This window comes from Salvelinus sp. IW2-2015, unplaced genomic scaffold, assembly GCF_002910315.2.
Source record: "Salvelinus sp. IW2-2015 unplaced genomic scaffold, ASM291031v2 Un_scaffold1405, whole genome shotgun sequence".
Lineage (NCBI taxonomy): Eukaryota > Metazoa > Chordata > Actinopteri > Salmoniformes > Salmonidae > Salvelinus > Salvelinus sp. IW2-2015.
Window position 1 is genome coordinate 102768 of NW_019942888.1, and position 12364 is coordinate 115131.

The 12364-nt window shown below is 41.3% G+C and overlaps 2 protein-coding genes across 3 annotated transcripts in view; one reads left to right on the forward strand and one right to left on the reverse strand.

Annotated features, from left to right (window-relative positions):
* LOC112070726 (small integral membrane protein 29) overlaps positions 1-874 on the reverse strand; it is a 4592-nt gene extending 3718 nt beyond the window's left edge. For both annotated transcript variants that reach the window (XM_024138168.2, XM_024138167.2), the window contains exons 1-2: positions 720-874; positions 334-534 (exon numbers count right to left, since the gene is read on the reverse strand). In XM_024138168.2, coding sequence (XP_023993936.1) covers positions 334-453 — 120 coding nt within the window. In that variant the 5' untranslated portion in view covers positions 454-534; positions 720-874. The remainder of the gene's footprint in view (positions 1-333; positions 535-719) is intronic.
* A 659-nt stretch (positions 875-1533) lies between these two features.
* pik3c2g (phosphatidylinositol-4-phosphate 3-kinase catalytic subunit type 2 gamma) overlaps positions 1534-12364 on the forward strand; it is a 54322-nt gene continuing 43491 nt past the window's right edge. Inside the window, 11 exon segments of the mRNA XM_024138170.2 lie at positions 1534-1763; positions 2867-3261; positions 3706-3880; positions 4598-4680; positions 4893-5050; positions 5772-5889; positions 8056-8106; positions 8108-8165; positions 9396-9466; positions 10044-10107; positions 12175-12300. Of these exon segments, the coding sequence (XP_023993938.2) occupies positions 3032-3261; positions 3706-3880; positions 4598-4680; positions 4893-5050; positions 5772-5889; positions 8056-8106; positions 8108-8165; positions 9396-9466; positions 10044-10107; positions 12175-12300 (1134 nt within the window). The 5' untranslated portion in view covers positions 1534-1763; positions 2867-3031.

Below are 12364 nucleotides of genomic sequence, written 5' to 3' on the forward strand. Positions count from 1 at the left end.
TCTACACCAGACCTGTCATACTAACATACATGTATCTCTACACCAGACCTATCATACTAACATACATGTACAGTTGAAGTCGGAAGTTTATATACACTTAGGTTGGAGTCATTAAAACTCGTTTTTCAACCACTCCACAAATTTCTTGTTAACAAACTATAGTTTTGGCAAGTCAGTTAGGACATCTACTTTGTGCATGACACAAGTAATTTTTCCAACAATTGTTTACAGACAGATTATTTCACATATAAATCACTGTATCACAATTCCAGTGGGTCAGAAGTTTACGAACACTAAGTTGATTGTGCCACGTATAAATAAGTGTACACTTACCAGTGCTATCACGCACCCTATCAATGTGAACCCTGTGAAGGGGATGAGTACATAGTACACAGGGAACAGCGTTCCATGATCAGGGGTTGAAATGTCTGGAGATGTGCTGTTGATATCCATGTCTCTATAGTATACCCCCACGCTGTCAGTCCTCTTCCTCTTCTAATACTTTGTCTCAGTGTCTCAAGTTCCTAATTTTCACTGTAATGATAGAGTTTGATATATGGTCAGTTGTACAAATGCCCAGAATGTTGTATTGCATTAGTGTGTTAAAAGAACTAGTTAGTACTAATGCTTCAACTTTTTWAAAAAAAGAGTCAATTCACAGGCAATGAAGCGACACAAAAAAAAACGAAACATATTTGTTCAAATGATTGCCAACTTACCTGTGTTTGAATTGACCTTTTAAAGTGTACATCCCTTTTCTGATGTAGATAACAGGTCTAATTCTAACATCTATACATGTGTAGACGCTGAGGAAACATCACAGGACACAGTATAGCTGAGGGAAAACACTACTGGCAACAGTAGTACACCTCAACCTGCTTAATGACATTCCTCAATGAGGAGAGGCGACTGCAGAGAAGAGTCCGAGTTGAACTGGTAATACGTGTATTTACAGTAATGGAGGAAATTATAACATACCTACATTTAACTTTTAATTTATCTTTAAAGAGTAAATGTATTAGAGGACTTACGTTTTGTATTCTACACTGATATGTAATATACGTAATATATGTAGTATACACTAGGGGTGGCAGGTAGCCTAGTGGTTCGGGTGTTGGACTAGTAACCGCAAGATCGAATCCCCGAGCTGACAAGGTAAAAATCTGTCGTTCTGCCACTGAATAAGGCAGTTAACCCACTGTTCCTAGGCCGTCGTTGAAAATAAGAATTTGTTCTTAACTGACTTGCCTGGTTAAATAAAGATTTAAAAAATTAATATAGAATAGAGTAAGCTATTCTGGGGAAGCCATACACTACAGAAATAAATATATTTTCTGTTAAAGTATTCACACAAATAGCCTACATAATGGGCAGCTGTAATAGCCTTCTCTACGTCTACCACCAATTTAGGCAGATTTGTCCACATCTGTTCACTATTGTAATGTTTATTTCATTCCACTAGAGGGCCTGGTTGCACCCCAAAGAGAGAGTTACGCGAGAGAGTTACGCGCGACCCGTGAGGACAAGCTCTTTGTCGAGGAGAGCGCGCATTCGAGCACTTTGTTTATTACCGGCGACGCCACTGCCACCGTGGAGAGCTATGATTAGCATAGCCGGGGAAACCGATCCAGAAACAATTCTATACTTTGATAGTAGTTTGACTTGTTAATTGACGCACAGTCGTCTACGGTGCATACGCATACCTTCATACCTTCGCCCTGACAGGTAGCCTACTGTGCTGTGACAATGTCGGAGTTCTGACGGTAAGACTCTGACATGAGTAATGCTATTACATTTCACACAATTATGTTTCTTAAACAGTTTTTTAACGAGTTTTTTTTTTTTTTTTACTATTGAAACTTGAGGCATAAATATTATTTTCCTGAAATATTTTTGGGCGGTCAGAAATATGATCTGTGCCCTCTTTTATCTTGTCTGGAAATTATAGCAAATGTATGATTGTGTTGTTGTTAAATATGGACCAGGCTGACCCAAATGTCCCTCTCTGTGGTCAGTAAAAACATGTAAATAGTGGTGTCCTCAAAATAATGGTTTTGAACTTTATTCTAGCCTACAGTCTCAAAAAGAACAGCTATCTGAAACGGGCTCTGGTAAAATGTCCTGTTAACCTTTTGAAAAGTCTGTTAATTATTAGACTAACTGAAATGATGGTTTAGTAATATTGTCCGTTTGTGCTGCAGAAGTAGGCTACATACAAAAAATGACTGTTTTTTGTTGTTGTCGGGAAATACTTAGGTGTTGAGTATATCCGTGTCAAACAATTGTGAAGACAATTGAAAACACAGTACAACAAGTATGTATGTATGTATGTGTACATGTAACTACTAGCTCTGTAGACTAGCCTTTACAAAACAATATTGCAGTTAAAAAATATTTCAGTTTTGAAACTGCAGTAAAGTTCAGTAACCGCCTGTGTTATTTTGGACTCCGTAATTACAGAATAACTGCACTGTACTGCAGTTATACCTCACTGTAACTGCAGTAAAACACTGCAAAATTATTGTAGTAAAACAAAAACAGTGTTATTTTGGATGCAGCATTTGCAGCGTACTGCAGTTACACTTCATTGTACTGCAGTTATACTTCATTGTACTGCAGTTATACTGCACTCTGACTGCGATCTTGTTTTTTTTGTAAGGGACTCTTCAGTTATTTGGCGAATGTCATACTACATATTTGTATTGTCAGTAATTACAATACACTCTTTGATGACACCATGACTTCAACATGCCACAGAGTGAACACAGAGTCCACTGATTTACCACTGAGCTGTGGCATCTGATTTGTATTTGTTTTTGTATTTAGGGTTTACCAACCTATTTTTTTTTTTACCACAATTTCCCAGAGTTCAACATGCCATGGACTGAACTGAGTACACTGATTGGTCATTGAGTTGTGAAGTCTGACAGACACAGGAGTTGCATGTCTTTACTTTAGTACCCAATCAATCCTTTTGATTACGGATTATGACTCACAGAGACAAGAAGACAACTTTTTCCCAGCGTGCCTCATGGAACGATACCAGGAAGACTTAGCTGATCTGGACCCTGTCTTTCTAGAGGAGGAGGAATGGGATCTGTACAACTCCCTCTCGGCCCTGTCCCTGCCCAGGCCCCAGCCCCAACCCCAACCCCGCTCCCCTCTCTGGTCCCAGGGCGGAGGCAATGGGGGCTCCAATGACCCTAACACCCAGGGGGTGGGTGGAGGGGTCCCCAACCCAAACTCCTACCTGAGATTCAGGTATGTTGAATGGTTTTAATGTTCACCTGCCATGGACAAGGGCAGCAGGTAGCCTAGTGGTTAGGAGCGTTGGGCCAGTAACCCGAAAGGTCACTTTTTGAAATCCCAGAGCCCCTTAGGTCAAAAATCTGTTGATGTGCCCTTGAGCAAGCCACTTAACCATAATTCCTCTATAATTGCTGATCCCTGGCTCTGACACCATTCTCAGGGGGAATACCATATGCAAAAAAACACATTTCCAATTCGCACTTGTACATGTGTGAAATAGGACAAATGTAAGCATCTAATTATTATATGAAAATTAGCTGTGTTAACTATATCTGATAACATTCATCAAGTTTTCTGATTTMTATTTTTTATTTGTACTGTATATAAATCCCTGTCCAATAAACTTCATGTAATAAATTATATAACACKTTTTAATTTTTTCTTGAACATATACAGGACCCAGGAGACAGAGGTCCCCCAGAGAGGAGCAGCCCCACTACCGCCTCCAGTACCCCCTCGGAGGAGAATCACCAGGGCAGCTCTGCTGACTAATGCTCAGAAGAGGTTCTCCTGCGACCTGACTGTACCCACTATCAGACTGAACCGCTTTAATACAGCCAGAGAAAGTCATGTGAGTATCACTGGTTTGGCCCTCGCAAAATAGGTTTCTAACCTCAAGAGGGTMTTTAAAATAAAAGTCAAAGATAAAACTAGCGTACTGCGGGATGGGGATTTCGTTCACTGGAAACAAAGATATCTTTGTGGAGATGGGGGAAACATGTTAAAGGTCCAATGCAGGCATTTTTTATCTCAATATCAAATCATTTCTGGATAACAATTAAATACCTTACTGTCATTGTTTTCAATAAAAATTGTTAAAAAAAATTGTTAAAAAAGGAAACCAAAATTAGTTTCTTAGCAAAAAAGAGCAATTTCTCAAGCAATAATTTTGCTAGGACTGTCTGGGAGTGGTCTGAGTAGGAAGGGGAAAATTAAAAACTTTCTTTCTTATTGGTCTATTAAAACTCCATCCAACCAAACAGGCTGAAATGTCAGGCATTATTTTCACACAGCTTCTACACTAAAAGAGCACAATTCACAATTTAACAGTATTATTCCAAACTCATTCTTTATAAATATATATAAAACACAGAGAAATCACATTTTTTGACTGCACTGGACCTTTAACAATAAGTGTTATTTTAGTCAATGCGGCTTTATTTTGTCTTTGTCGTGGGTTCGATTCCTGCTGGGGTCACATACTAAAAATGTATGCCCTCACTGTACTGTAAGTCGCTTTGAATAAAAGCTTCTACTAAGTTGGATATACAGTATTATATATTTTTAGCTGGATACCTGGAACATCAAACTGATAGACACTCCACAAGGAAGCACCAAACAGCTGGCTTCTCTCTGCATGTTGACGTCCAAGTAAGAAAAGTCATGTCCCTTTTTTAAGATGTTTGAATTTCAAGTCCAATGAATCATTTTAATATTCAAGATAAGACGAACCGTGGAACGTCTTTGCGTTGCCACTCTTCAAGTTTCTTCTTGAGACACCAAGAAATGATCCATAGCGGTGCACTTTCATTAAAAATAAATAAAACGTTCTAAAGGCCTCTCCGTCTCTCTCTCTCTGTCAGACTGGTGTCTAGGTACCCCCACACTGACCAGGTGTCTAACTCAGGGGTGGTGTGGGGGCGTGTGTCACCTATCCACCCCTCATTACTGCAGAAGGCTGAGATCACCGTCAATGTGTCCACTCCCTTTGTCCTTCACCAATTACCCATTCCCACCATGTGTAAGTAAGACACACAGCTCACGCATATATATATATATATATATATATATATATATATATATATAACGCTGTAACGTGTGCTAGCTAAGCTACAATTATATTTCCACATATTATGGCAACTTAATTTCTGTTCACGTTTAAGTGTATCGGCAATCAAATTGTCTAAAAGAATATGTAAGATGTAATGGTTTATCCCAGACGTATTGCTGTATTTTTCATTGTGTGTTACGTTAAAGTGTCTTTAGAAAAAGGGAGATAGGTTTAAATCTCCATATGGATTTTTTGGGACTGTGTCTAGAGTTGTTGGTTAGCTTGACCCCTTGTTGGCCTTGACCACCTTGTTGACTTTGAACCCTTGTTGACCTTGTTGACCTTGACCACCTTGTTGACATTGACCACCTTGTTGACCTTGACCCCTTGTTGACCTTGACCACCTTGTTGACCTTGACCACCTTGTTGACCTTGACCCCTTGTTGACCTTAACCCCTTGTTGATCTTGACCACCTTGTTGACCTTGACCACCTTGTTGACCTTGACCACCTTGTTGACCTTTACCACCTTGTTGACCTTGACCACCTTGTTGACCTTGACCACCGTGTTGACCTTGACCACCGTGTTGACCTTGACCACCGTGTTGACCTTGACCACCGTGTTGACCTTGACCACCTTGTTGACCTTGACCACCTTGTTGACCTTGACCACCTTGTTCTCTCTCCTCCAGTGAACAAGACAGTCCAGACCCTGATAGATGAGATCTTGCTGCTCCTGGAACAGACTAACCCAAGAGACAGTGGATACTACCTCCTGAAGTTGTGTGATTCTGAGGAGTACCTCAGGAAGTAAGTATACCGCTCCGCAAACCTAACTCCAACCCAAGCACCGTTCCCTAGCCCTCCCTGCATTCATTCCCCTTTCAGGCTGCTTATACCGTTGCTCTATCGACACGTCTGTAGACATTTGTCGCAGTGACATCGCGAGCATTCTATTGTCGTCCGACATCAGACATGTCGTCGGCGTCGTTATGAAAAAAGTCTAAACACAGAAACGACAGGCTGCGTTAACAGCCTGCCGGTCCAAAATAGCATAACTGGTGTATCTTAACAGCAATGAACCCAATCCGTTTAATCATGAATTTAGTAGGTGTCAATCTAGCAACAACTAAAATAAACTTTCTAGACAATGTTTTGGTTCATTTCAAGCTCGTTAGCTAGCTACCTAGCTAGCTGGCTAGCCAGTTCAAATAATGACCATATCATAGCTGACAATGTCTTAACTTTAGCAAATTTGTATTTATTATTACAGGAAAATAAACTCACAACAAGATAATTATTTACAAATGAATGTCGAGCTAACAGAAAATATCTTATGTTTGTGAGTGTGACGAAATAAAAGCAGTAGAATCGTATAACTTGTTTTTGTCTCGTTGCGGTTTCAGTCAGGTAACCATGACAACGGATGCAGAGACAGATCTGTCCCGTCTATAGACGTTCCACCGGAGTATAAAAATGTAAATGTGGTTTTGAGCAGTGACATTTGTCTCGATATTTTTTTATTTTTTTAACCTTTTATTTAACTAGGGCAAGTCAGTTAAGAACAAATTCTTATTTTCAATGACAGCCTAGGAACAGTGGGTTAACTGCCTTGTTCAGGGGCAGAACGACAGATTTGTACCTTGTCAGCTCGGGGATTCGATCTTGCGGTTACTAGTCCAACGCTCTAACCACTACCCTGCTGCCCTGTGTTGTCGTTTATAAACCAGCCTTTACCCTCTCTAGTCCTCAGGAAACTCTACCCTCCTAGCCTTGACCTAATTCCAAGTGTGAGGACAAGCCCTCCTTTGTTTTGTATCTCTCCCTGCACAATAACGCTTCAGCTGATAGTCTTCCTGTCTGCTGTTACTTCCTGTGTAATATTCTTCATGTCTGCTCTTCCTGTGTGATATTCTTCATGTCTGCTGTTACTTCCTGTGTGATATTCGTATGTCTGCTGTTACTTCTCGTTGATATTCGTCATGTCTGCTGTTACTCCTGTGTGATATTCTTCAGTCTGCTCTTCCTGTGTATATCTTCATGCTTGCTTACTGTGTGATATTCTTCATGTCTGCTGCTGTTACTTCCTGTGTAATATTCTTCATTGTCTGCTCTTCCTGTTGATTCTTCTGTCTGCTCTTCCCTGTGTGATATTCTTCATGTCTGCTCTTCCTGGTGATATTCTTCATGTCTGCTGTTTACTTCCTGTGTGATATTCTTCATGTTGCTGTTACTTCCTGTGTAATATTCTTCATGTCTGCTGTTACTTCCTGTGTGATATTATCATGTCTGCGTTACTTCCTGTGTGATATTCTTCATGTCTGCTCTCCTGTGTGATATTTCTTTGTCTGCTGCGTTACTTCCTGTGTAATATTCTTCATGTCTGCTCTTCCTGTGTGATCAGTCTTCATGTCTGCTGTTACTTCTGTGTGATATTCTTCATGTCTGCTGTTACTCTGTGTGATATTCTTCATGTCTGCTGTTACTTCCTGTGTGATATTCTTCATGTTGCTGTTACTTCCTGTGTGATATTCTTCATGTCTGCTGTTACTTCCTGTGTAATATTCTTCATGTCTGCTCTTTCCTGTGTGATATTCTTCATGTCTGCTCTTCCTGTGTGATATTCTTTCATGTCTGCTGTTACTCCTGTGTAATATTCTTCATGTCTGCTCTTCCTGTGTGAATATTCTTCATGTCTGCTGTTACTTCCTGTGTGATATATTCATGTCTGCTGTACTTCCTGGTGATTCTTCATGTCTGCTCTTCCTGTGTGATATTCTTTGTCTGCTGTTACTTCCTGTGTAATATTCTTCATGTCTGCTCTTCTGTGTGATAGTCTTCATGTCTGCTGTTACTTCCTGTGTGATAGTCTTCATGTCTGCTGTTACTCCTTGTGTGATATTCTTCATGTCGGCTGTTATTGTGTCTTCCTGTACGTTCCTGTTCTTAAATGCCTTTATTTGTTGTATTCCTCAGTGAGGAGGAGCTGGGTATGCACGGGAGCATCCAGAACTATCATAAGTGTTCCTGGAGTCCCTCTCAGATTACTACAGGTTAACACACTACAGAATCTGTTGGCAAGGGACGTAAGTAGTTTAATAATACCAATAACAACAACAATAATACACCCCACTTATCAGAAGAGATTTTATCTAGTACAATTAATTACATTTTAGTAGGGTGTATGTGATCATGGCCATTGCAAGTGTGTGGCACAGTCACCAACTAAGACATACAGGACTAAAGGTTTCACACGGCTTTCTTTTGAGTGTTGCTTTCCCACCCAAACGTCAGTCAGTAGAACATTAACCAAGGAGAGACAGGCTTCAGTGCTCTGTCTTCAAACTGCTCATGTTGCAATGGTCTCCTTCTAACTACGTCTCCTGGCTGGCTCCTAGCCAGGCCGCTTCCCTTCAGGGGCGTGCTGGTGGTGTGTGTGTGAGGGAGTGAGTGAGTGAGTGAAGTGAGGTCTGGTGTGGTGTGAGAAGAGAGAGAGACAGAGAGAGCGACAGAGAAAGAGTGTGAATGAGTGAGTGAGGACTGGTGTGTTGAGAGAGAGAGAAGAGAGAGTGAGTGAGGATTGGTGTGTGAGAGAGAGAACGAGAGAGAGGGAATGAGTGGGTAGGGCTGGTGTGGCGAGAGAGAGAGAGACGGAGATACAGAGAGAGGGAATGAGTGGGTGAGGGCTGGTGTGTGCGAGAGAGAGAGAGACGGAGATACAGAGAGAGAGACAGCGAGAGGGAATGAGTGAGGTGAGGCTGTGTGGTGCGAGAGAGAGAGAGACGGAGATAAGAGAGAGTGAGACAGAGAGAGGGAATGAGTGAGTGAGGGCTGGTGTGTGCGAGAGAGAGAGAGAGACGGAGATACAGAGAGAGGGAATGAGTGATGAGGGCTGGTGTGTGCGAGAGAGAGAGAGACGGAGATACAGAGAGAGTGAGAGAGGGAAGAGTGGGTGAGGGCTGGTGTTGCTGTGGAAAACCTCCACCCTGATTCCTAGACTTTGCTCGTTTACCTCCGCGTCACGCCTGGCATTTAGAAGCTATAAGCAAATGGAACGTGCATACTTTAAAGGTGCAATCTGCAATAGTTTCTTCTGTTCAATGTTTAAAAAATGTGGTGGGGCTTACAAATTACAGATTGTGGCTTTACAGTGTCGTTTGAGGCAGACTCATAAAAACTTGGCCTGCCTAAACACAATTAACTTTGTGGATATGATTTATTGATCTGATTTTAATACCTGGTGTATTTATTTGAGATGTTTGTGTATTCCTAGTTGCTATGCAGTAAAATAGACTGTATTGTGTTCCTTCTGTAAGGTTGATGATGACAGAGCTCCATGTCAGCTGTACCGGCTCCTTGGCTCTGCTTGTGTCTTCAACACATCAAGGTACAATGCAGACTTGACGTCTGCTCTATATCATTATGCTGTTGTCTCTTAGGGTACGAGTGACTGGCTCAGACCAAAAGATTATTGATTATCTAAAACACTATAGAGAGAGTCTTATTTATGCAATTATTTTCTTCCCCAACAAAAAGGCACACCTTTCACTTATGAGGAGGGCTAAAAGACCATGAAACGTGTCAGAGTTTTTAAACTTTCTTTCCATGAGCATGCCAATACAAAATAAGGCATTTTAATTCATTATATGAAAGTGCCTTGGTCGTCCTTTCTTTTGATACACTGTGTTTATTGTTTCTCTCTCTCTCTCTCTCACTCTCACTCACTCTCTCTCACGCTCTCTCACGCTCTCTCACGCTCTCTCACTCTCTCTCACTCTCTCTCTCACTCTCCTCTCTCCTTGTCCTCTGTCTCTGTGTCTCTCTCTCTGTCTTTCTCTCTCTCTGTCTCTCTCTCTCCTCTCCTCTCTCTCTCTCTCCTCTCTCTCTCTCTCCCTCTCTCTCTCTCCTTCTCTTCTCTCTCCTCTTCCTCTCTCTCTTCTGTCTCTCTTTTCTCCCTCTGTCAGGATAAGCCTCCAGGAGAAGCTGAGTTGCTATAACAAGGAGGTTAACAAACTGATGAGGAGCAAGGTTAGTGGTTGGTTACAATATATCCTGGGTTCAAATATTATTGGTTCTCCTGAGCCTTGACTCCAGTCATTCTAGGGTTTTGGAAAGTGACTTGTGGATTGTTGGTGCAAACCTTAAAACCCCGCCCATCCGGCACTTCAGTGGCTGCTGAATCAAAGCTAGCTCCAGCTTCAGTTAGCTTCACATTCCAGCTCAGGCTTCTCTACAACACGAACCAGCTTCAGTTAGCTTCACATCCCAGCTCAGGCTTCCTCTAACACGAACTAGCTTCAGTTAGCTTCACTTTCCAGCTCAGGCTTCTCTACACGAAACCAGCTTCAGTTAGCTTCACATTCCAGCTCCGGCTTCTTCTATACACTAACCAGCTTCAGTTAGCTTCACATTCCAGCTCCAGGCTTCTCTAACACTAACCAGCTTCAGTTAGCTTCACATTCCAGCTCAGGCTTCTCTAACACGAACCAGTTCAGTTAGCTTCATATTCCAGCTCAAGCTTCTCTAACACTAACCAGCTTCAGTTAGCTTCACATTCCAGCTCAGGCTTCTCTAACACGAACCAGCTTCAGTTAGCTTCACATTCCATTTTAGGTTTCGTCCGTACCAATACAGTGGATATAGCTCGTTCTCCTGCTGCTAACTCTAGCAGGCTTGTTAACTGGGTGTGCATGTCACACATGGCTAGTYGGACGCCAAACTCTTCATTGAGACAATGCTGAAACATCAAATGTATTTATAAAGCCCTTCGTACATCAGCTGATATCTCAAAGTGCTGTACAGAAACCCAGCCTCAAACCCCAAACAGCCAGCAATGCAGGTGTAGAAGCACGGTGGCTAGGAGAAACTCCTTAGAAAGGCCAGAACCTAGGAAGAAACCTAGAGAGGAACCAGGCTATGAGGGGTGGCCAGTCCTCTTCTGGCTGTGCCGGGTGGACATTTTCATTTGTGCCAGAAATCAAAATGACAGAAAAGTYATCTTGAAAATTCATCAGGCTATGGTGTTAAATAGGCTTGATAAAGTAGCGTCTTTATTTTATTAACTTATCGTTAATGCCGTCTTTGGTGTGCTTTGGTGACCTTATCAATGCACAAGCGCCTTTTTCCCAATTCCTATTGATAAAATAAAATACGTTTTACTGTACATGAAGTTTGAAATACATTTTGTCATTACTAAATGTGTAATSTGATAGTTATTTTAACATTATTCTTTTTTTTTTTACACACAAAAAAAACCATTTGATTAATAAAATATTAAATCAGTCGTCTTCGTTAAAGCTGCAATATGAAATGTGAGTTATAGATCTGTCATTTACATTGAAATCAAGTCTTAAGAAGCGGTAGATCTGTTCTATGTGTGCTATTTCTATGCTTCCTGTTCTTACGTTTCTTTTTTTTGCCTCTTTTACTTTCGGTTTTCTACACCAGCTTCAAAACAAACTGAAAATACAATATTGTTGGTTATGGAAAAAAATATTTCACAGCGGTTTAGATGGTACAATGATTCTCTATACTATACTTGCTTGTTTTGTCACATAAACTGAAATTAGGCAAACTATTAGAATTTTAGGAACCAGGAAATGGCGGAGCGATTTCTGCATTGTGCAGCTTTAAATGAAGGGCATGATGACACAATCTTTGCGAGAGGAAGGTAATCTGATTTGATTGGTCCTCAACTCCCGGCTCGGACACTTCGTTCAGGATAAATGCAGTTAGCCCAGAGTTAGCCTGCCCGCCCGGTAGCAGGTTCGTTTTGAAGGATGCGTTGCCATAGAATTTTACCTGGCTTAAAGGTGAGCCACTTTCRTGGTACCGGTTATCCCCGAGTTGAACWCAAGAGTTGACTAAAATTACCTCCCTAACTCCTCAAAGCACATAGTAGTTCAGGACTCTGGTCTAGTTACATCAATACACATATCGGCTAACTGTGCAATCAAGTATCCCAGTACAGCTCTAGTAAATGCATAAGTTACACCTTTGATGCCAAAAGCAAAGTTGAGGACATTTACAGTGGCATACACATAATACACACGTTTCTAATGTATGTCTATTATATTCTATTTTCTGTCTCCAAAGTGTGGAAGCAATCTTAACCTACTAGTGGATGAGGTCCGTACCATCATCAACCTGCTGTGTGGGATCTCTACTGGAGAGCTGGAAGAGGCTATCGGCAAGCTACGGAGGATTAAACCTGTGGCACTGGTACAAAATCTGGATTTAATGTATAGCACTAAATACAGTAATATAAATACTGTTGATTCCTAAA